Source organism: Lontra canadensis, unplaced genomic scaffold, assembly GCF_010015895.1.
Source record: "Lontra canadensis isolate GAN:19392208 unplaced genomic scaffold, GSC_riverotter_1.0 scaffold56, whole genome shotgun sequence".
Taxonomy (NCBI): Eukaryota; Metazoa; Chordata; class Mammalia; order Carnivora; family Mustelidae; genus Lontra; species Lontra canadensis.
This window is the reverse complement of record NW_022631050.1, coordinates 2,497,156-2,519,632: the sequence shown is the minus strand read 5'-3', so window position 1 is coordinate 2,519,632 and position 22,477 is coordinate 2,497,156. Positions and strand designations below refer to the sequence as shown.

Sequence of the window (22,477 nt, the reverse complement as noted above, 5' to 3'; positions counted from 1 at the left end):
CCATTCTTATTCTGGTATCAGAGAAACAGACACATAGCTAGCTGTTACCGCTTGCCTTTGTTCCAAAAGAACCACACCTTTTCCAAACTGCTGCATCTCTGATTTGTTTACCTTATGCCAGTTTACCTTAATGATTCCCTGGGGAGAACAGAAATTACACAAAGAGATGCTTTTTCACCATTACTGAAGTCAGAGGATAAAGCTATGTACATTTTCTCCTTTCAAGATCATTTAAAAACAACCTATTTGCAATTTTCAAAAAGATTTCCACAAATATAATTATATTATGATTCAGCTTGTTGTTATGTGTATCATAAAATCCTTAGGGTTCACCAGAATACAATTCACACCTGCTCTATCTTATGGATATGGTATCTATATTTGCACATGAAAAGTCTCTTTTTGCACCTGAACACCATATTACTTGAGCTACAATGCTAGATTTGGATGGCAATTTTTGGTCTAGCCAAATGAGATTTATAAACTGCTAGATGGTTCTGTGAATCAAAAGTATCCCAAGATACTGACATTTGAATTAATAGTCAGCCAAGTGTTTTTGCTCACAAAGCTTTTATTTATAGGCTTTGAAGGAAGTATGTGTGCTGTAGAAAGGATTAAAGTTCAAAACTGAAGGGGAAATGTTTGACTAGAAGAGGTTAGATGTAAACTTTTAGATAGAAGAATGGGAAGTTGTGGAATCTCTACAGAGGCTTGTTTATGAAAAGTCTAAATAAATTTATCTTTCTGGGATGGTAAAATGTACTCCTGTCCAGAAGCTAACTATGGAGTCAATGAAGATAGAGACCATGTTTGTTTTATTTATCAATGTATTTCAGCACTTTGCATAGCAATTCCACATACTCAGTTCTTAATAAATATGGATGAAGACAGGTGTATCTTCACAGATGCACTTACATTCCTGGGATTTTCTGAATGTAGGGAGCAACTAAATGAATTACTCCATTTCTTAAAAAATGATATATTGAGTTTTACCTTCAACTCTAGGTAGCTGTTGTGATGGTCCAAATGCTTTTATGGTTGATAGCTCCTTGAATCTGCCATTAGATAATGGTAAGCTTATAATGGATTGAAAACGTTTGGCCCCACTGTTACTTTATAGAACTCTAGCACTTTCAAATCAAACTAGAATTTCCCCCAAATTTTCATACCAATATGCTAGCATTTTTACATAAATATTTCCCCTCTTTTAAATCTGTAGAGCTTGACATCTCAGGAAATGATCACTCATCTTTTTTGGACTGGAAAAAAGTCGGTTTACATACTCATATATGGTGGTTTATAATTTACATCTCCCTTTGCATGTATTCAGTCCTTAGCAGCCCTGGGCTGTAGCCTGAATAGATATCTGCCTTACTTCAAAAATGAGGAAATAGGGGTGCCCGGGTGACTCAGTGGGTTAAGCCTCTACCTTCAGCTCAGGTCATGGTCTCAGGGTCCTGGGCTCTCTGCTCAGTGGGGAGCTTGCTTCCCCCTCTCTCTCTGCCTGCCTCTCCTGCCTACTTGTGATCTCTCTCTTTGTCAAATAAATAAAATCATTTAAAAATGAGGAAATAGAGAGTATACTTGATCAAAAGAGCAGTGAGGTAGTCAGCCAGAATTAGCACTTCAGCCTGCTGACTCCTATTCCAGTGTTCTATCTTACAAAGGACAATAAAAGAAAAATGGGTGATGCTTTAGTTTACAGTTTCTATGAATGCATCTCAATTTTCTGAATAAAACAATGAGCTTGTCATGCAGGGTTTGGACATGGAAAAGCTGAAGTCTAAAGAAGACAAAGGAAATTTTCCAAGGTTAACTACTGGTGGAATCTAATAGGATTCCATATCTCTTACCTTTACAGGTCTTACTCATTTTGTGGTTGATTGGTTGGTTGGCTGTTCAGTCGCTTGTTTTAGGACCACAGATGTATTGAATTAATCATTTCTTTGATTCATTTCACCCTTTCCTCACTAGTTCATATATAGTTGTGTTTTATAGCAATTTCTACAGGGTAATACATATTCTCAAATCACAACCCAAGCTAATAGCTAAGACATAGATAATTAACCTTCATATAAAATGCCACCATCCCCTCCCCCTGCCTCTCTTCACCAAGAATTACCAACATTCTGAATACTATATTGATTGTTCTACTGGTTTCCTTTTCATATAGTTATATATGATACATATTTATATCATATCAGAGAGCTGGTTAATTTTTTAACTTTATGAAAGGTATATCATGCTGTTTGCACTATTGGGGGGGTTATATCATGCTGTATACAACTTGGAGGGCATATTGTTGTATAATTGGAGATCTTATTACCAACAAAACTAGGTATTCACAGTATACACATATATGCCAGCGCATGGTGTGTATGTATATACATTTATAATGTAAAAACTATCAAACTATCCAGTCTTTTTAACTTGAGACATATGTAAATGCACTCTACCTATAGATTATATAGTAAAGACCCATTCATTCAACAGATATTTTTAGACTACCAACCACGTGGCAGGTGGTACTATATTGTATTAATACATCTGTGTACAAACAGATACACTCCCCTCCCTAAATATCCCTGATTTCATGGAAATAACATTGCATCTGCATAGACAGACAATAAATAAAATATGTAAAATATATGGGATGTTAGATGATGTTAACTGCTAGGGAGAAAAATCATGGAAGGCCCTTAGGGACTGGGGTTTGGAATTTTAAATAGGGTGCTCAACAGTGAATTGAGGGTGGGGTGAGTGGGGAGTCTTTATTCACGGAGTGACATGCAGGCAACTTGTGAGAGCTGAATCAGAACAGAAGTAAACTCTTCAAAAACCCCCACGCTCGGCCTATTATGTCTGCAGGATGACAGGCTCGGTCGTTATTGATGGCCCCTGGAGAGACAATGCATGTTCCTCCCACTTTTCTTGCATCTGACCATCGACTCTGCTGGAATCTCCGCTGTTGCAGCGGCCGCACCTGAACGCCTTGCGCGACCACCAATCGCGGGCACTTTGCCGCCGCGTGCACGCCCCGCCTTCGGGCAGCTCCCGGGCCCGCCGAGGACGCGCGCGCGTGCCCGGCCCCGCGGCCTCTCGGCAGGGACTCGGCCGGGAGGGCGGCGCGCGCCCCGCTCGGCAGCTGCGGCGGCGGCTGGTGTGGGCGCTCACGTCAGGGTTGGGAGGAGGAGGGGGTTCGCGACGAAGATAGTGAGAGAGACATGAGGCAGCCCGGCAGGAAGCGAGAAAGAGTTGGGTGGAGAAGGAGTGAGTTTTAGAGTCGCCGGGTGAAGCAGGACCTGCGCGGGCGGGTGAGCGTGGCCGCCTGGGCTCCTCGTCTCCTCCGCGCGCTCTCCTGTGTCCGCTTTCAGCACCCCGAGCGGAGAACAGTTCCCAGCAGCCCGCAGAACGGCCAGGAGGCCACCGTGGCCGGGCTACCTGGAGCCTTCCTCCGGGCTCAGAGGCACGGTCTAAAACACAGTGTGCACGCCGCCTTCTCCCCTCTGTTGGCGTGCAAGTAAACACGGGGGAAAGCATCCGGCGGCCTCAGGGAGCCCTGAAGAAGCCCAAGCAGAATGTACCAGGGACACATGCAGGTAAGACATTACCATAGAACTGGAAAGAAATCTTGGGGGCTAATTTAAGAGTAAGGTTGTTCACTAAGTTATTGTGGTCAAGAGCTGTCTTCATACAATTCAACAAGTGAAGTGGTGCAACATGACCATGACATTTCTGTCCGGTGCTATGGGTAAAACTAGACAGGTTTCTGAGGGTGGGGGGAGACCTCAGAACTTCGATTGGGGAAGTTTGTTTTCTGTGCATTCCCTGAGCCTGTTTCTTTAAACAAGATCAAGGAATCCAAACAGAGGAAACCTGGAGATGACTGTGTTTCCGTTGTAATCCTATTGATGCAACTCGGCATGTATGTCAGCTGAAGGGCAAACAATAATTGGAAAGACAAAGCTTTTCTTTTATCATCTGCAAAGGTTTCTTGACAGTTAGAACACTTTGCCACTTTTGTATTATTTTTTAAAGTGATGATTTTTTTTAAATGGTCGGTGCTATATTTCCCCCCTTCAAATAGTGGGACATTATCACCTATCCCTACCGTCATAGGATGACTTGGGGGGATGAATTTCAAACGTATGTCCAAGAGGCTCTAATGTTTTTCAGGGGAGGTGCTGCCTCTTGTTATTAATGCTCCTCTGAGCTAAGCCTCTGCTTCTCTTAGATGCACTCCACTCTCTTGGGAAAAATTATTTTAACCTTGACTCCAGTTCTCATTCACATGGTTGGTTCTTCCTTATAAAGGCAGGTGTATTCTTGGGGGGAAAAGCAAAGTACAAACTCAGCTTCCTAAAGTATGAACTGAGTTTTGGTGGGGTGGTTTTTTTGTTTTGTTTTGTTTGTTTGTTTTGCTTTGCTTTTTGCTGTTCCTAAATGCTGTAGTCATCAGGTTTGATGTTTGGGCTTCCTTTCCATTCCAAAGATGGTCAAATACAGTCATCATATGTGGTGTCTTCACACTAGTCTGTAACATGTGTGAATATTGATGATGTTGCTTTTGTGTCATTTGATCAATTGAAAATAGATAAATATGCTATTGCATTCATGACTTAACATTATCAAATATTTAGTTTCTAAGTCTGTGAGGAAATTCTTTTAGACTGTAATTTACTTTTATATAAAATGGTATTAATCAATTTCATAAGTTTTGTAAGATTTCTGAATCAGCACTATCAGAATTCCAAAAACATTTCCCATATTACTGACATCATCCTGTTTTGAAAATTTTTACTGGAGTTCTATCACAGTTGATGGATAATAATTAGTCACTGAAGTATATTTCTAAATATATATAATAGATTTGATCTGCATGTTTTTTATTAAAGCTGTGCTAATAAGAAAGTTTAGCCACAAAGAAACATTCCAATAATGATGAAAAAATAAAGAATTATTACTAGAGTTTAATGTTTCCATCTGCACCTAAGAATGATACTTATAATTTTATATATTATCTATTTATTATCCCTAAACAGTTTCTTCACAGGAGTAAAATAGGAAGGTTTTACTGAATAAAGTCAATCTTCAGAAAATTGTTCATTCACATAAAATTCGTAATTGATTGCTTGGGCAATTTACAAAAACTTTCCACATTGTTTTTTGTTGTTGTTTAAGTATGTTTTTGTGAATGAAGAATTAAAACAACAATGTGGTAAATTCAGGCACCCCAAAATAATTTTAACCCAATTTTCTGAATATTTCAAGGGAGGATATTATTGAAATCTAGAACAATGTCCGAGGGTTCCATTTTACTTTGAAAGAATAAACAATATGTAAGATTCTGCATATGATCCCAACTTAATGTTTTTTGCTTGTGCTCTGTTGTAATAGCCAAATATGATGGCTTGCAGTAAAACTTACAGATCTTTGCTGCCAGGAGTAACTTGAAAACGTTACTAAATAAAGACTGTAATCAATACGTTTGCCAAAATTTCAGAACACAATACCTTTTTTTTTTCCTATTCACTAATGACCATTAACGTTAAACATATAACCTCTCAGGCTTTAATAGTTTAGTAGCTATTAAATGATACAATCATCTCAGTGGGACTTCCCCTCCCCCGGAAATAATGCCTATTACAACCTGATTTTATAATGTAGTTGTTTGCTTATATCTGAAAAGCCCAGTCTCTTTCCCAAAGAATAAAATTTAGCCTATAGACAAAATCTCCTTGTGTTGATATGTTCAGGTTAAATAAAGAATCCTTCCTTAACAGAGATAACATCATCCTCCTATGCGTACCTGACTGTAATCATGAAGGAGAAGATATATAGCCCAAATATTCCAAAATATTTATTAAAAATCTGAATACATATTTGGTAAAATGGACCAGGAATGAGCAGATTTACTAACACTTCTGCCAATTTTGGAGTTCATTTGATACACTGGTGTTACTTGGCTGATACCTTAAAATGAGAATGAAACAAAATATTTGCAGTCATTTGTTATGCCTTCTAACTCTCTTTTCTGTATCCAAGAGATTCTAAAATAAAATGGTTTGTAAAGAGGCAGTCTGGAGTGGGGGAGATGTTCACAAGAAGCCTTTAAAAATAGTCTAATTTAAAACTCCTGTAGTGCCTTTATTTTTACAACTAAATGATTTTATAAATAAAGTCTATTAAGTCTTTTATATCTAGCTAATTCATCCCGTTTACCATAGAACCTGAATTCATTGTAGAAGCCAGAGACTTTCAAAAACACACTCTGCTAGTTCATTTGAAAAGTTGACATCTATCAGATAGATAGAACATATATTTCTTGGTTTCGGAGTAAATGCCACAGGTATATTTCTTAGGAGCAGGGCCCTAGAGTTGTGCTGTTTTTCAACTGCCTTGCCACTTATTTCCAAGGGGAATTTATCACCCAAGCAACTGAAGCAAAAGTTGTTTCTTTAGTGACTGTTTTAGATTTACCTTTCTTTTTTTCCTTTTGACCAAGGGGGCCAATGGCAATTAAATATATCTTAGATTCAGTTCAGGCCAAACTCTTTATTCCTTTCAGATAACCTGCAGTCTTAATCTCTTTAATACCTCTGTATACTCTGTACTGCAATGCTTGTTTGTACATGTGCATGTGAATTAACAATGCCAATTAGAGCAAAATAATTATGTGTCTGAATATTTCCTTAGCCGAATTTTTTTTCTGGGATGGTATAAATATAGAGCAATGTAATTTAAGTTTTGAACCAAGATTTGTTTTTTATTTTTAATGAAACATCCTCACTAATGTTTTTGTTACAAAAGAAAGTTATTTCAGAAGACAATCAAACAAAAAAATCTGTTCATAATTGTAACTGATCTTCATTATGGGCATTCAAAACCAGACTTTTCTGATTTATTTAAGCTGGCTAAGGAAACATTGCACACCCTCTGGCTTCATAAGACATTAACTAAAGAAAATTTAAGTGACAAAAATTGTAAGATTATTAATAGTTCTAAAGTAGCCATTTTATTTGTCTTCCCCCAAAGACATTTTGTGTTTGTCTTTATTTATGACTTTACTTAGCTTTTTAAAAAAATCTTCATGAAAGGGAACAGCTCGAGTAACATGAATTATGTTAATACATTAGATCTGGCCACTAAGGATTCATTTAGTTTCACTGGAAACAACAAATAGAAGAAGCCAATCCAAGAGAAGATTATAAAATGTTTCCATATCTATAACAATAGTTTGTCATAATTGAAACCCTAAAGCAAAACTGTAAAATAAGTAATATTTGTCATGGGTATTTCCACTTCTCTAAAAGATCCATTTTCTCCTCCTTGATGCCACCATTTTCTATCTTCTGTCATTTCCTTTTTTCAACCTTTTTTCAACCTTTTGCTAACAAAGATATAATTAATACCAGTACACTACATACACTACATACATACACTACATACACATGCCCTGCAGTGGTATTTGCATTTTCAGAGGAGACTCTTTAAAGATTAGTTTGGTAGAGAAGATGTTTTAAGGAGAATGTGGTAATGCTGTCCTGAGAGGCTGGGGTTGATGGTTTTGGTCAGGTGTAGCTACTGCCTTCCCCTCACCCCTCCTCCCCATCTCAAATGGCACCTGCCTTGTCTTCTCAAAGTCTTCCTATGAATGATAATCAGCATTAATACTCATTTACTGAATGAATTTATTGTCTAAATGAAATGGTACTAACTAGAACTCTTCTGAAGGAAATTCATGTACAGTGAGTCTAGTGCTCAAAATTAAGACACAAGTTCCAGAAGATTTTGAAGTGCCCTCTAATATATTTACAAGGAAATCATGCTTGATATGAGAGTAATACTGAGCTCCCAACACTTAAAACTTATAATACATATGGAATAATATTGCAGAGTGTTTGATTAACCTGAAAATATCATTCCCCAGTCATAGTCATACTGGCCAGTAGTTTATATAATATACATACTGTAAGAAACATGATAAGTTCTTCCTAGATTTTGTTTATGGTTTATAAACATTCTTCCTAAACACATGTGTTTTAAAGAAAAATTCTAACATATGAATGTTTTGAGTATAAGACATTTTTAAAGTAAAGACTAAGAAAAGGTTAGAACAGAACTTGTTAATTTTAAAATCTTTGAATCTCTAGTATTACTACGGCCAACCTAAAAAACATTAAGATGTGATGTATCATGTAGTCAAAACATCTGGCAGTCTGCTGTTTTACACTTTTCATTGAGATCACATGTTGCCAACAAAGGCATAAGCTAGAGTTGCTTAAAGGTTCTATATTCTCGAATTAACTTCTTGATACTCTTATAGAATAACTAGTATGCGTTTCCTGCACTAAAAGTGAAGATCAACTCTGGCCAAATGTTTCTACTTATTAAGAGACGTAAGACCAATCTGAGTGTTAGGGGACATCTAAACATGATGTAATTTCAAATACACTGATAAAGGAAATGAGGTTGCCAAATTTCTGAATATGTATCATCTTTTATAATTCAGAATTTATTTACTATACAGCATGTAACCCATGTATCAGGTACCAAGACCACCAGAGTGATGTGAATTAGGGGTTACATTTCTGTTAATGACCTTCATCTCTACATTCCCCACTTCCACCCTTCCTCACCTATGCCATTCCCTTTACTAGGGACAAAATGGAAAACTTCTTTCTTCATTCCATTAAGATAGATTTTTATATTTTATAATTAGCATATTATACAGCATACATACAGGAAGATAGTAATACCCTATTGGTTAAATATCCAGACCACTGCTGATTGTTCAGAGCTCAGAGTATAATACAACACATGGCCATTGTTGTCTTATTATGTCACTTTTTACCGATCTTTATTAGTATCAATGTACTACTTCTCCTATTAAAACTCCATTAGATAAATGACCATTATTATTCTTCATGAGAGATTTTACTAAACTGATCATTCCGATGTATTTTTTTAGACAATCACTGTTAGAAATTGCACAGATGAAAAATAATGAGCTCATTTAGACAGGAAGATGCTACTTATTTTCCATTTCATGCAAGAAAAACGCATAGAACCTTCTAGCAGCTCTGAAGTGGGGTGAATCTGAACCAGATGGAAGAATTTGCATTGAAGGTGCGTAAAGAACTCCCAAAACTCCTGCTCATGCATACATACCTCTGGAGGAAAAAAAAGAAAAGGAAGGAAGGAAGGAAGGAAGGAAGGAAGGAAGGAAGGAAGGAAGGAAACCAGAAAAGCCCTACAAGTGGGACTTGGTATAGTGAAAACTTTTTTCCCCCCAAATGGAATGCCATATGCTGACCTATAAGTCATGAAGATTCCAAAAGATGTTTGGTGTTATGATGCCAGAAATCTACCTAGGAAGCCACAAAATTCCCACTCCTACACACCCTCTTAAAAATTATTTAGTTTTTAAAGCAAGAGTATGGTAGAGGAATTCAAACCATTTCATATGAGTAATGATTGAAGGAACTGGGGATGTTTAGCTTGGAAAGTGAAGCCTCAAAAAGACCACAATGATTCTATATAAATGTTTGAAGAGTTACTAGGAAGAGGCTACAATTGTTCTGTATAGCCTTGAGAGTTAAAACTGGTATGGTATCAAGATGAGATAAAAATTTGCTCAAGGCAATGATAACAAGACGACCCTGGATATTTAACCAGTTCCCACTGAGTGAGATGCCTATTTGAAGATAGATAAAGCCTAGAGTGAAGGGGGGGGCTGAAGGTGTGCACAGAGTCCTTATGCACACATAGGCCTCTGTTCCTAGACCATGATGCCTTGTAGATAAAATCCAATAAAAAGCACCATGAGATGATATGTGTGTTTGTGTGTGCATCTCTGTGTGTCCTATGAAAAATCGTTGTAGTCAATGAAGTAAGGACCTAAAATAAGCAAAATTCATAATGTTCTGGGGGAATATTTCCTGGTTACCTAGGATTAGGCAGGGCCATGCCAGTACCATCATGCAAAGTGATCAAAACTAGTAAAATGTCAGAAAATATGTAACCTCTTTAAGGAAATGAGAAACAGGGAAACATTTAAACATCATGAGAAGAAGAAGCTGATAGAATTGCAAAACATCTTTTTACTTCCTTTCACATGGGTATTAATTGTAACATGAATGCTTATATTGAATGGTATCTTTTGTTTATGTGGGGAAGTAACATCTGATTGGGCAGGTGATAATGTACATGAAACACCTGGGAAATGGTTGGAAATGCAGAATCCCAGGTCCCAGACCTATTGAATCAGAAACTGAATTTCTCAAGATACCCAGTGGTTTATATGTACATTAACATTTGAGAGTGATGGTTTGAAAACATCGACATGGAGAACAAGGCCTGATCTATTGCACTGAGAGTAGGAAAAAACTTGATTCTTGGGTATCTTTCTGAGGTCATAGAGACATGATGATGTCCCTGACGGAGGGGCTGGTAAGAACAGCTATCACAATTATGTTTGAATTGAGTTTCTTCCTTATATCCATACCATAATTTCTATCCAATTGGTAGTAGTTTTTCTGTCTGGAAAAAAAAAAAAAAACACAGAAAACCTTTTATTTTCCACCTGAATAAAAACAAACCTTCAAGTATTGAGAGAATTATCATGTCCTCATCCCATTAAATCTTTTCTTCTCCAAGATAAAGAGCCCAGTTCACTCAATCATTTTTCATTAGGACATTTTTGATGTTTTAATACCTCCATGAAAGTAGGGCCCTCTGAGAAAGACATTGCTCAAGATGTGATCTCACCAATGCCAAGCAATGTGAGACTATTTATCTCTTGGGAAAGATATCTATTCAGACAGCCTAAGACTGCTTTAGCATCTCTAGACTATAAGTTGTTCTCTAAATTGTTTTGATGTTTCTATTCTCTGACTAACTTGGGAGTTATCTCACAGTTACTAATCTTTATACCAGAATAATTTTGGATCCAAATGTGCTCCTTAGAATATTCTAGGTTAATGGTTCCTTATATCTCCAACAATTACACTAATGTTCAGTTTTGAGGTCATAGAATCCTGAGTTTGAAAGACTCTTGAAAGTGTTCTGTTCAATCATCTCATTTCACAGATGAGGAAATTTAGGTTCAGAAACGTCAGAGATTTTCTCAAAAAGTCCCATGTAGGTTAGTTAGCAGAGCTAGTACTGGAATGAAAACTGCCTTACCCCAGTGTGCTAGTTCCATTATACTATGATTCTTTATTTTGATGTTTTTTTACAAACAAAAATCTAAGTAAAAGTAAACATTATAATAAACTTCTAGATATTCCAAAATATCCAGCTGTTTGGCATTTAGTCACAAAAATTGATATTTTCCTGCTTTTTAGTTTTAGTATAACTATTTGATATTTTATGTATTCAGTTTGATAGTCATTTGGCTGGCAGTGGAAAAAAGTCTGGTCTGTAGGTGTGTTTTAAAAGTGGAATGAGGCACCATGAAAAGTGGTATCATTTATGTTCCTAAGAATGTTCCTCGCTGTCTCTCCTTGGACTGGCTAGATTAACTATTTGAGTGAACTGGTTTGATAGGTTCTTGAAACTAGTTGCCTAAATATACAAGTAAATCAAACCCCAGCGTTCTTTGCTGTAAGCAATGGGAACCAAGTCTGGCTTATTTAAGTAGAAAGGGGATTTATTGAAAGTATATTTAAACAACTAATAGGCATAGGAGGAATGATGAAAATAGAAAAATCATCATTTTGCAGTGATCATAGCAAAAATTGATTCAAATAAAAATGCTAAATGGATGCTAAATATGAGGAAGGGGGCAGTTTGAGGAGAAACAAGATATTTATATAACATCAAAATATCAACCATTTTGGGGTATCTGGGGGTCTCAGTCAGTTGATTTCTCTTGATTACAGCTCAGGTCCTAATCTCAGGGTGGTGAGATCAAGCCACACATCGGCCCTCCACTGAACCTGGAGCCTACTTAGATTCTCTCTCTCCCTCTCCCTGTGCTTGTCCCCACCCCCCAATCATGTAATAATAAATTGCTCTCAAAATAAATCTCAAAATAAATAAATAAAATATTTTAAAATATATATAGCAACCATCTAAATTATAAGAGAAAAAATAACTTTTCACTGGATAAATTGGACAATACCCTAATTAAATAATCAAAATCAGTACCACCAATACAGTAATTATCTGCATGCCCATCTCTGGATATGATGACCTGAGAAGGACACAACATCACTAATGTAGTATTACTGCTGAGAATGTACAACTTAAATCCAAGAGAGAAAATCTCAGACAAACCCCAATGAAGGATATTCTATAAAGTAAACAAATTATGTTTTTAAAAGTGTCAATGTAATGAAAAACAAGGAAATACTGAGGTGTTTACACATTAAAAGAAGACTTAGCATATGACAGCTATACACAATACATGATCCTGGATTGGATCTTGGACTGGAAAAGAAAATTGTGATAGAGCACACTGTTGGCATAATTGAAACTTGAATATAGACTGGAAATTAGATCAATATTAGTGTTATGTTGCTTGAATTTGATAACTAAACTATGACAATGTAAGAGACTAGCTTTGTTTATAGGACATACATCCTGCAGTATGACGGGGTAAAGGGCCATCGTGTATGTAACTTACTCTCCAGTGATTTAGAATAATGAAAATAATATTATGTATGATATAATTACACATATAATAGAGAAAGTGAGAGTGAGAAGGAAGACAGAAACAGAGAAAGAGAGAGAGAGAGAAATACAACAAAATGTTAAAAATTGGTAAATCTGGGGAAAGGGTATTATGGGAGTTCATTGTTCTATACGTGCAGTATTTCCTGTAGGCTAGGTATTTTTTTCAAAATAAAAAGTTGCTGTAGAGTCACCCTGTGACCCCGCAATTGCACTACTGGGTATTTACCCCAAAGATACAAATCTAGTGATCTGAAGGGGCACATGCATCCCAATGTTTATAGCAGCAATGTCCACAACAGCCAAACTGTGGAAAGAGAATAGATGCCCATCGACAGATGAATGAATAAAGAAGATGTGGTAAATATATACAATGGAATACTATGCAGCCATCAAAAGAAATGAAATCTTGCTATTTGCAATGACATGGATGGAACTAGAGGGTATTACGCCAAGTGAAATAAGTCAATCAGAGAGAAACAATTATCATATGCTCTCACTGATATGTGGAATTTGAGAAACAAGGCAGAGAATCATAGGAGAAAAGAGAAAAAAATGAAACAAGATGAAACCAGAGAAGGAGACAAACCATAAGAAACTCTCAATCTCAGGAAACAAATTGAGGGTTGTTGGAGTGGAGTGGGGATGGGCGGGTTGGGGTGGCTGGGTGATGGACATTGGTGAAGGTATGTGCTATAGTGAGCGCTGTGAATTGTGTAAGACTGATGAATCACAGACCCATACCCCTGAAACAAATAATACATTATGTTAATAAAAAATTAAAACAGAACAATAACAAAATAAAAAGTTTCTTTAAAAAAAATTTTTTTTTTAAGTACATTGGGGGACTCACAGAATTCCAGAACTAGGGTTGGGATAGAGAGATCAGGCAGCAGACAGGGCACAGCCTCAGTCAAACTTCAAACTAGGCTAGTGCAGACCCCACTGCTGTCTTCACAGAAAAGAAAATCAGAGCTTGCACCCCTTACACCCTAGATTTGAGCACTGGTTCAGCTGCTCACCACTGCTGCTGCTGCCATGGAAATCCCATGCTGGAGCTTAAGCTGCTCCGCCACCCACTGCCAGGATGAATCCTCTACCATGACTTCTTCTACATTCCCCCAGAGCTCAATTCAAAGAGGGGACAGGTGTGACTGTTTGGTAGCACTGAATCACACATCCATACCCTATATGCAAGATAGTTTGGGAAAGTGCGTATCTGTTTACCACCAAGACTCTAAAAAGGGGCAATTTTCCAAATTTGGAGTTTAGATTTGGGAAAGTTAAAAAAAAAAAAAAAATCCAGGGCCCACTACAACATGTTATAGATATTGTTTGAAAGTAAAATAGATCCCTCTCTAGACTTGACTAACGTCCAGTCTGCCTTGAGGGAAAATAGTTAAAAGAAAATAATTTTCTTTAAGCCTGTGTTTGATACTGCCTGCTACTACATGCAGGCCTATAAGAGAATATAGGAAAGCTAGACTATATTGGTTTATTAAATCATGCAGCAAAGAAGAGCAGAACAGACTTCTCCATCATTCATCAATGTCCATCTACTGCTCACTCCTATTCTTCTTGAAAAATTGGAAAGAGCTCTGTGAAGAATTTAGTAATTAATTGGGGAATTAAAATACATATCATGTACTTTAGTGATAAGAACAATTTTTTTCCTCCATATGCAGGAATTTAATGTGGAAAGCTGGGCACATCCAAAGGATGACTATAATCAAAATGCCCTGTGCACTTGAGTCTTTAATACTGATATGCCATCTATTATATAAGTCTTTAGAAAGATGTATGTAAGACAAAAAAGAAAGTATCCTTAAACTTGAGGCAAGATTAAATTAAAATAGAAGCTTAGAGATATAAAGGTCTTTAGAGTTCACATACCACAACTTTGTCATTTCACATTGAAGAAACTGAGGACTAGGTCTTGGTAGAATTAATTGCCTCTCCTCAAAATGGAAACAAAATAGGCTGAAAGGCTTTTGATAGAATGTATCATACATTGCTTAATAATCCTCACTTTTGAAGAGGTTATAAAAACATACTGGCTAAGAACTTGTGCTCCAGAATCAGACAGCCCAAGGTTCAAATTCTGGCTTCCCTACATATTATCTCTGTGATCTCACCATAATAACATACCCTCTGTAAACCTCACTTTCCTCACCTGTGATGTAGAGAAAATGAATGTGCTCGGGCATAGTGATGACTTTGTAAGGATGAGCTCTTTTGTTTTTTGTTTTTTGGGTTTTTTTTGGAACCGGCAAAAGGTTTTATATACATTGTGTGTGGAAGAAGAGGTTTAGCCATAGCAGTGCCTGTCATGATTGATTGTCTACAGTGGTGGCAGATGCTTGATTTTCTTATTCTCCCACGGCTCTGCAGTTTTTCCATTCCCCCATCTCAAATTCTTGCCTTCTGTAAACTGAATATTTACTCACCCTTTAATTTTGTACTTAAAGTTTATCTCCTCAATGAGTACTGCTCTGTGCCCCCACAGTATTCTCCCCTGTTCTCCCACAAAATGCAGAATTAGGGATGTCCTCCTCAATGTTTTGTTAGCACTTTAAATGCATCACAAATACCAATAATTAACATGTAGCTTTAATTACTTATTTCTGTCAATCTCCCCAACTAGCAAGCCTTTTTTGTGGCAGTGACTATATCCAATATATCTTTGTATCCCTGGAGATTACTAGTGCTAGGTTCATACTATTAATGTAGTATTGAATGAATGAATGAATGAATGAATGAATGAATGAGTGGGTGAAAGAATGAATAAAATACTGAGAAGAGTCCCTTTATCTTGAATAAGGACTCCGATTAGGAATGGTCTTCTTGATTCTAAGACACACATGGCCCAGAATCTGGTCTATTCCCATGGGTTTCAGAAGCAAATGCATATCAAGTAAAATTTCCACATACTTGAGAGGGAATCAATTACAGGGAAACCTTATAAACCTTATAATTAGATTGCCACTGTAATTAACCAACACTCTGCTGTCAAAGCAGTCTAAACAGTTTAATGGGTTCAAACTCTTTAAAGCCTGAGGACAGTCTGGAGCCACAGATTTAGAAATATAATAGATTCTCCTAATGGTTTCTAACTATATCTCTAAGTGGCCAAGGTCATTTGGAATTAGAATCCATGCCTCTAAGGTTCTTAACACCTCTTCACCACCTCAACTTGTTGTCAACAATGATTTTGATCATCGTGCTAACACACACACCCATGAGACATCCTGAGATGACAGAACATCATAGTTAGAACTGCCCTGAGAGTCCATCCTTTGCTTACACCCAGTTGTAAGGGTTGCTTACAACTCCAGAACTGACCTCCTCAGTTACACACACACACACACACACACACACACACACACACACACACTATTCCAGGGATACAAGGAAGCAGCTGCACTCACAATGGTCATCCAAGAGACATGTTGATTTTGTAAGCCTGTCTGATGGATGTCTCCCACAGTTATTCTGATATGGGAGCCTGAGAGATGAGGAGTAATTCTTCCTATCAGGTACAGGGTAAAAAGATTGATATATCACATGCCAAAGCTTTCTCTAATAGAGAGGAAAAAACTATGCCAGTGATATGTGCCATCTCTGATCAGATTATAAAAGGAGACATTTTGGGGCGGGGGTGGCCAAATACACAGATTCTTTTCCCTAGAGGTCATAATCCCACACCCAGACACACAGTTTAGCAAGTGAAGTTAGAGAGTTGGATTTCAGACCTGAATTGTGCCCCCTCATCCAGACATCCTTGCACAACCAATATGTACAACCATATATATGAGTCTGAAGGGAGTCTCCTCTACTAACATTCTAGTCTGTGGTGTGTGTGTGTGTGTGAAGGTGTATGATGAAAGGTAAAGAAATGAGCTCTATTTTATCAAAAATATTTCAAATACAGATTGGATGTGAATTTGCTAAAGTCTTTATGGAAGATGGTTGGCTTAGAGGATTACTGGCTTTCCTTCCGACTCTAGGATTCTATTTTTATCAGGTCCTTAATTAGTAATACAATACATCTCTGACTGTTCGGTCAGGGCAGATTTCCCCAATTCACTAACAATCATATCTTGGAAAATAAATTAAAAAGCTTTGCTAGCATCAAGATACTTGTTATTTCTTATGAAGTTGAAGATCAACCTCCCCTAATTCTTCAAGGGATATACTGTTTGGGAGGATCTTGCTATTCCTCTTCCCCTACCCTGTTCTGCAAATAACAAGAGATATTTTTCTACAAAGCTATCCCCAATATGGCAGAACTCTCAGCTATGATAGAATACTGATAGTCTCTGCTACAATAGTCACATTTTATGAGAGCCTCATGAAAGTTTATCTTCAGAATGCTTTAGTGTGGTTGGCAAAGGATAGATATTTTATCTTTGTCATGCTGATAGAGAGAATGCAGCTGACAGGGTTTGACTGCCTCACCCAAATTCTCACATCAAATCAGTTGGGGGACCAAAATCTGGGTCTTCTGGTTTAAAAAAAAAAAAAATTTATGTATTTTTAAAATTTCTTTTCAGTGTTCCAGAATTCATTGTTTATGCACCACACCCAGTGCTCCATGCTCTTCTGTTTTTTTTTTTACTCTATTGCTTGAGCCCATGTAGCAAATTCAGGCTATGTCTCCACGTCAATACCTCACCTATTGCAAACTAACTCAACTAACAGGACAAAAAGATTTTACAAGTTTTCTGGAACACTACATGGTCTTGGAGGGTAGAAATCTCTGATGCATTCTTTCTATCCTTTACACAGGACAGGTGCTAACTCTATACAGCTTTATCAGTTCCCTGAAATAAGCATCTGGACATATTAACTTAGTATTTGAGAATACCCTTCTGTGTGATGGGGTACACTCTGCTAGTGGAATACAGGGCAACTCTGAAACACCCACAGAATCAGAAATACCCAGCAGGCCAGGAAAATAGTGAGGCTGTGGGATTAACTAGAGCTCAGAAGCACAGTGTAAAGTCACTATGTGTTGCATGTGTAGAAGTACAATCTTGGGTTGTATGTATAAACTAAGCCAGAATATGCTCCCCCAAATCTGTCACTTACCTAAATAATTTACTTTTATGTTTTATTTTATCCTTTGCTGTTATAAAAAAATTCAAAAGTAGTATGGTGATGAACCAGATGTTTCATGGTTTACTCTAATGCTTTAACCTCTATTAAACCCATCTTTTAAATACCTGACTTTAGTATTGAAAAATTAGTCACTGTTTATTTTGGGGAGGTCTCTTAATTTCTTCTGCTCTTAGAGAACCATTTTTTCAAGGTAAGAGCAGATACCAACTTTGTTGAAAGAGAACTTCTAAATGGCAAGATCAAGATAATGTGAAGGAAGTATGCATAGATCTTACTGATCTCAACTGATACTAAAATATCTACTTAAAATGGAGCCACTGATCCCTGATTTCTTAAAGTTGATTTTGAACTTTCCATTACTTGAAGAGAAAAAGGTCAATAATTAACATTATAAAAATCAGAATATGATAGTATTGATCGAATAACTCAATGTGAAATTGAAAGTACCAAAATAAAAGTCATGTATTCTTTCACAGTTGATTTCAGGAATCAACTCCCAACACATTCATGTCCTAGTTTCAGGATCAATGATAAGAGAATTAAATATGTTTTGTCAAGGTAGTTAAAGTACAGTCTTCTGGTACCTAGTTAGTCAGAAATTATTATTTTACCTGGGGCTTGCACTCCACATAATTCTGTTATTTTACTTGTCTTTTAAAGGTAATTCTGAAAAAGAAAAAAAAATAAAATAAAAAATAAAAATAAATAAATAAAGGTAATTCTGCCATTTTTAATAAATGTTTACATGAATAGGCAGCCTGTTCCCAGGTAAGGAAATATTAAAGTAGCCAAGGTGAAAACAGAGTTAGTCTGGGATCTGTGCCCATTCTAACTATGTATCTACAAAGAAGCTTTCTTTTTTCCAACTAAATACCAGTATCAGTAACCAACTACCTCTACCTGATCCAACCTAAAGTCACCATGTCCCAAACTGGACTCATCACCACTAACAATCTCCATTAAGCCTGCCTCTTCTCTTGTTTTCCAGGATTATTTAATAGCAACACTACCTACTCAATTACTTAAATCAGAAACCAGGAGCCATCTGATCCTCTCCCTCCTTCATCCACTCCTCTTTCTCTCTTATTCCCCAAATCAAATCTAAATGCTCTCTTACTTTCTAATTTACTCCTACTCTACCCTATCTCTCCATCCTCACAGCTACCATCTTAGAACACTTTATGTTTACCTAAAGAGTAATGCACCCACCCAACTAGTCCTTTCGCTACCAGTGTCATATGTATCCTACCTGTCTTTGTTACAACATTGACTTGATCATATCACTCTTCTACTTAAAGTCCTTTCAAGGTGCACCACCATCTAAAAGAGTGTTTTTCCAAATGCAGTCTTCTCTAGAATTGTTATCTACAATACTTGTTTAAAATCCAGATTCCTGGACCTGCTGTAGCCCTCCATGGAAGTAAGGCCTGAGAATGTTTGCTTTAACAGTCTATAGGTAAATTTAGTGCACACTGAAGTGCAAAAACACTGGCGTCCAAAAGGAGATATGACTTTTAGGGCCTAATTTATGGCTTTCTCATTTACAGCTTCCCCATAAGCACTCTGGACCTTAGCCTTGCTAAATTTTGGTGCTTCCCCAGCTGCACCTCTGCTTCCATGTCTCTGGCCTTCTCTAACAGTATGCGCTCTGACCAAAACACTCACTATCTCACTGGCTTAGTTAATCCCCCTTCATCCTTCAGAACTCAGTTCAAGGGTTATTTCCTACAATGAGTCTTCCCTGAGTTGCCAGGGCTGGTGTAGATACCCTCCTCAATGCTCTCCTCTACCATGTGCCTGTGTAGACCACTGTCTAACCTTCCCTCACCCTGTTCTTTGCTGAGTTCCCTTGGCTGTTTTGTTCATCTTTTCAACCCTGGTGCCTAGCACAGAGCCTGCTTATGGTGAGTGAGCAATGCCTGAATAATCTCTTCAGTTTGATTTAAAGTTCTGGAGATTCTCATAAACCATCACAGACCAGCATAGACTGAACATCTTATCTGAGAACTTTGAAGATGGAATAACATTAAAATATGAAAATGGGCTATAGGCATAATTCATTTTACTGCACTTCACTTTGTTGCTCTTCACAGGTATTATGTTTTTTACAAATTGAAGGTTTGTGGCAACCCTGCATCGAGTAAGTCTATCAGCACCTTTTTATCCAACAGCATTTGCTCACTTCATGTCTCTGTGTTACATTTTAATAATTATCACAATATTTCGAACTTTTTCATTATTAGCATATTTGTTGGTGTTATTAGCATGGTGGTTTGTGATCAGTTTGATCAGTTGTCGTCAACTTTAATGTTACTATTGTAATTGTTTTGGGCACCACAAACCATGCTTATGTAAGGCAGTGAACTTAATCAATAAATGTTATTTGTGTTCTGACTACTCCACCAACTGGGCATTCCCTTGTCTCTCTCCCTCTCCTTGGTCTTCTGTATTCCCTGAAATATGGCAATATTGAAATTAGGCCAGTTAGTCACCGTAGGATGACCTTTAAGTGTCAAAGAGAAGAGTTGTATGTCTCTTACTTGAAATGAAAAGCTAGAAGTGATTAAACTTAGTGAGGAAGGTATGTCAAAAGCTGAGGTAGCAGCTAGCTAAGTAGTGAATGCAAAAAAAAAAAAAAGTTTCTGAAGGGATATTAAGTGCTACTCCAAGTGAATACATGAACAATAAGAAAGGAAAACAGTCTTTTTGCTGATATGGATCAAGTTTGAGTGGTTTGAGTAGAAGGTCAAACCAGCTATAACATACCGTTATGTCAAGGCCTAATTCAGAACAATGTCCTAACTCTCCTCAATTCTATGAAGGCTAAGAGAAGCAAGGAAGAATCAGAAGAAAATTTCAGAGTCAGCAGAGGTTTATGAGGTTTAAGGAAAGAAGCCATGTCCATAACATAGAAAGGTGAAGCATCAAACACTGACATAGAAGCTGCAGCAAGTTATCCATCTGGCAAGGATAATTAATGAGAGAGGCTACACTGAAGAACAGATTTTCACTGTAGACAAAATCGCCTTCTACTAGAAGAAGATGCCATCTAAGACTTTCTTAGCTAGAGAGAAGTCAATGCCTTACTTCATACCTTCAAAAGACAGGCTGACTCCCTTATTAGGGGCCAATGCGGTTAGTGACTTTAAGTTGAAGCCAATGCTCATTGAGCATTCCAGAAATCCTATGGCCCTTTAGAATTAAGCTAAACCGGGGCACCTAGGTGGCTCAGTGGGTGAAAGCCTCTGCCTTCGGCTCAGGTCATGATCTCAGGGTCCTGGGATCGAGCCCCACATCAGGCTGTCTGCTCAGTGGAGAGCCTGCTTCCTCCTCTCTCTCTACCTGCCTCTCTGCCTACTTGTGATCTCTATTAAATAAATAAATAAAATCTTTAAAAAAAAAAAAGAATTAAGCTAAACCTACCCGGCCTCTGCTCTATAAATGGAATAACAAAGCCTGGATGACGGCACGTCTGTTTACAACATGGCTTACTGAATATTTTAAGCCCACTATTGAGACCTGTTGCTCAGAAAAAAGAGTCTTTTCAAAATATTACTGTTCATTGACAATGCATCCGGTCACCCAAGAGCTCCGATGAAGACGTACCATGAGATTAATGTTATTTTTGTGTCTGCTAGCACAACATCCATTCTGCAACCCATGCATCCAGGAGTGATTTTGACTTCAAGTCTTTTTATTGAAGAAATTCTTTTCATAAGGCTCTAGCTGTCATAGATAGTGATTCCTCTGATGGATTTGGGCAAAGTAAATTGAGAACCTTCTGAAAAAGATTCACCATTCTAGAAGCCATTAGGAACATTTGTGATTCATGGGAAGAGCTCAAAATACCAACATTAACAGAGTTTGGAAGAAGTAGATTCCAACCTTCATGGATAACTTTGAGGGGTTCAGTGGAGGAAGTAACTGCAAATGAGGTAGGAACAGCAAGAGAACTGGAATTAGAAGTGAAACCTGAAGATATGACTGAACTGCTATGATCTGATGATAAAACTTTAACAGATGATGAGTTGCTTCTTATGGAAGAACAAAGAAAGTGGTTTCTTAAAATAGAATCTACTCCTGGTGAAGATGTTGTAAAGACTGTTAAGATGGTAACGAATGGCTTACATATACTTGGTTGATGAAGCAGCAGCAGAGTTTGAGAATATTGACTCCAATTTTGAAAAAAAAAAGTTCTACTGTTGGTAAAATACCACTCATCAGCATTGCATGCTACAGAGGAATTATTCATAAAAAAGGAGTCTATCAGTTAATCATTAATCCTGAGTAACGCATTGAGATTTCTGTCTGATTAATCTAAAGGGGTGGGGCAGGTTAAGAAACCAAAGAATTAATAGGAGCCAAAAGGCAAAAAAATTAGATCCCAGGCTTCTTTTGCCCTAACTACTATAGGATTTGGGGATTACCTCTAAATCTCTGGGACCCCCAGTTTTCTGATCCACAAAATAACTATATAGAAACTTACTCTTTTCCCAGTACTATTATTTTATTATTCTGAGCCAAAATTTAGTAAATTGGCATTTGAGATATTAATGCAATAAAATAGCATTTTCTGTAAATTATATGTAGAGCTTATAATATATATGATACATGATATATATATGAGAGCTTATATATATATGATAGTTCATATATATATACATAAAACTTGATTTTA

General features: G+C 37.2%; 1 protein-coding gene across 4 annotated transcripts in view; it reads left to right on the top strand.

Moving 5' to 3' along the window:
- The first annotated feature begins 3,132 nt into the window (after positions 1–3,132).
- The window catches only part of PEX5L (peroxisomal biogenesis factor 5 like), a 224,579-nt gene continuing 205,234 nt past the window's right edge, over positions 3,133–22,477 (top strand). For 3 of the 4 annotated variants that reach the window (XM_032875417.1, XM_032875415.1, XM_032875413.1), the window contains exon 1: positions 3,133–3,599. In XM_032875417.1, the coding sequence (XP_032731308.1) occupies positions 3,579–3,599 (21 nt within the window). In that variant the 5' untranslated portion in view covers positions 3,133–3,578. The remainder of the gene's footprint in view (positions 3,600–22,477) is intronic. The other variant, XM_032875419.1, reaches the window with a different exon arrangement.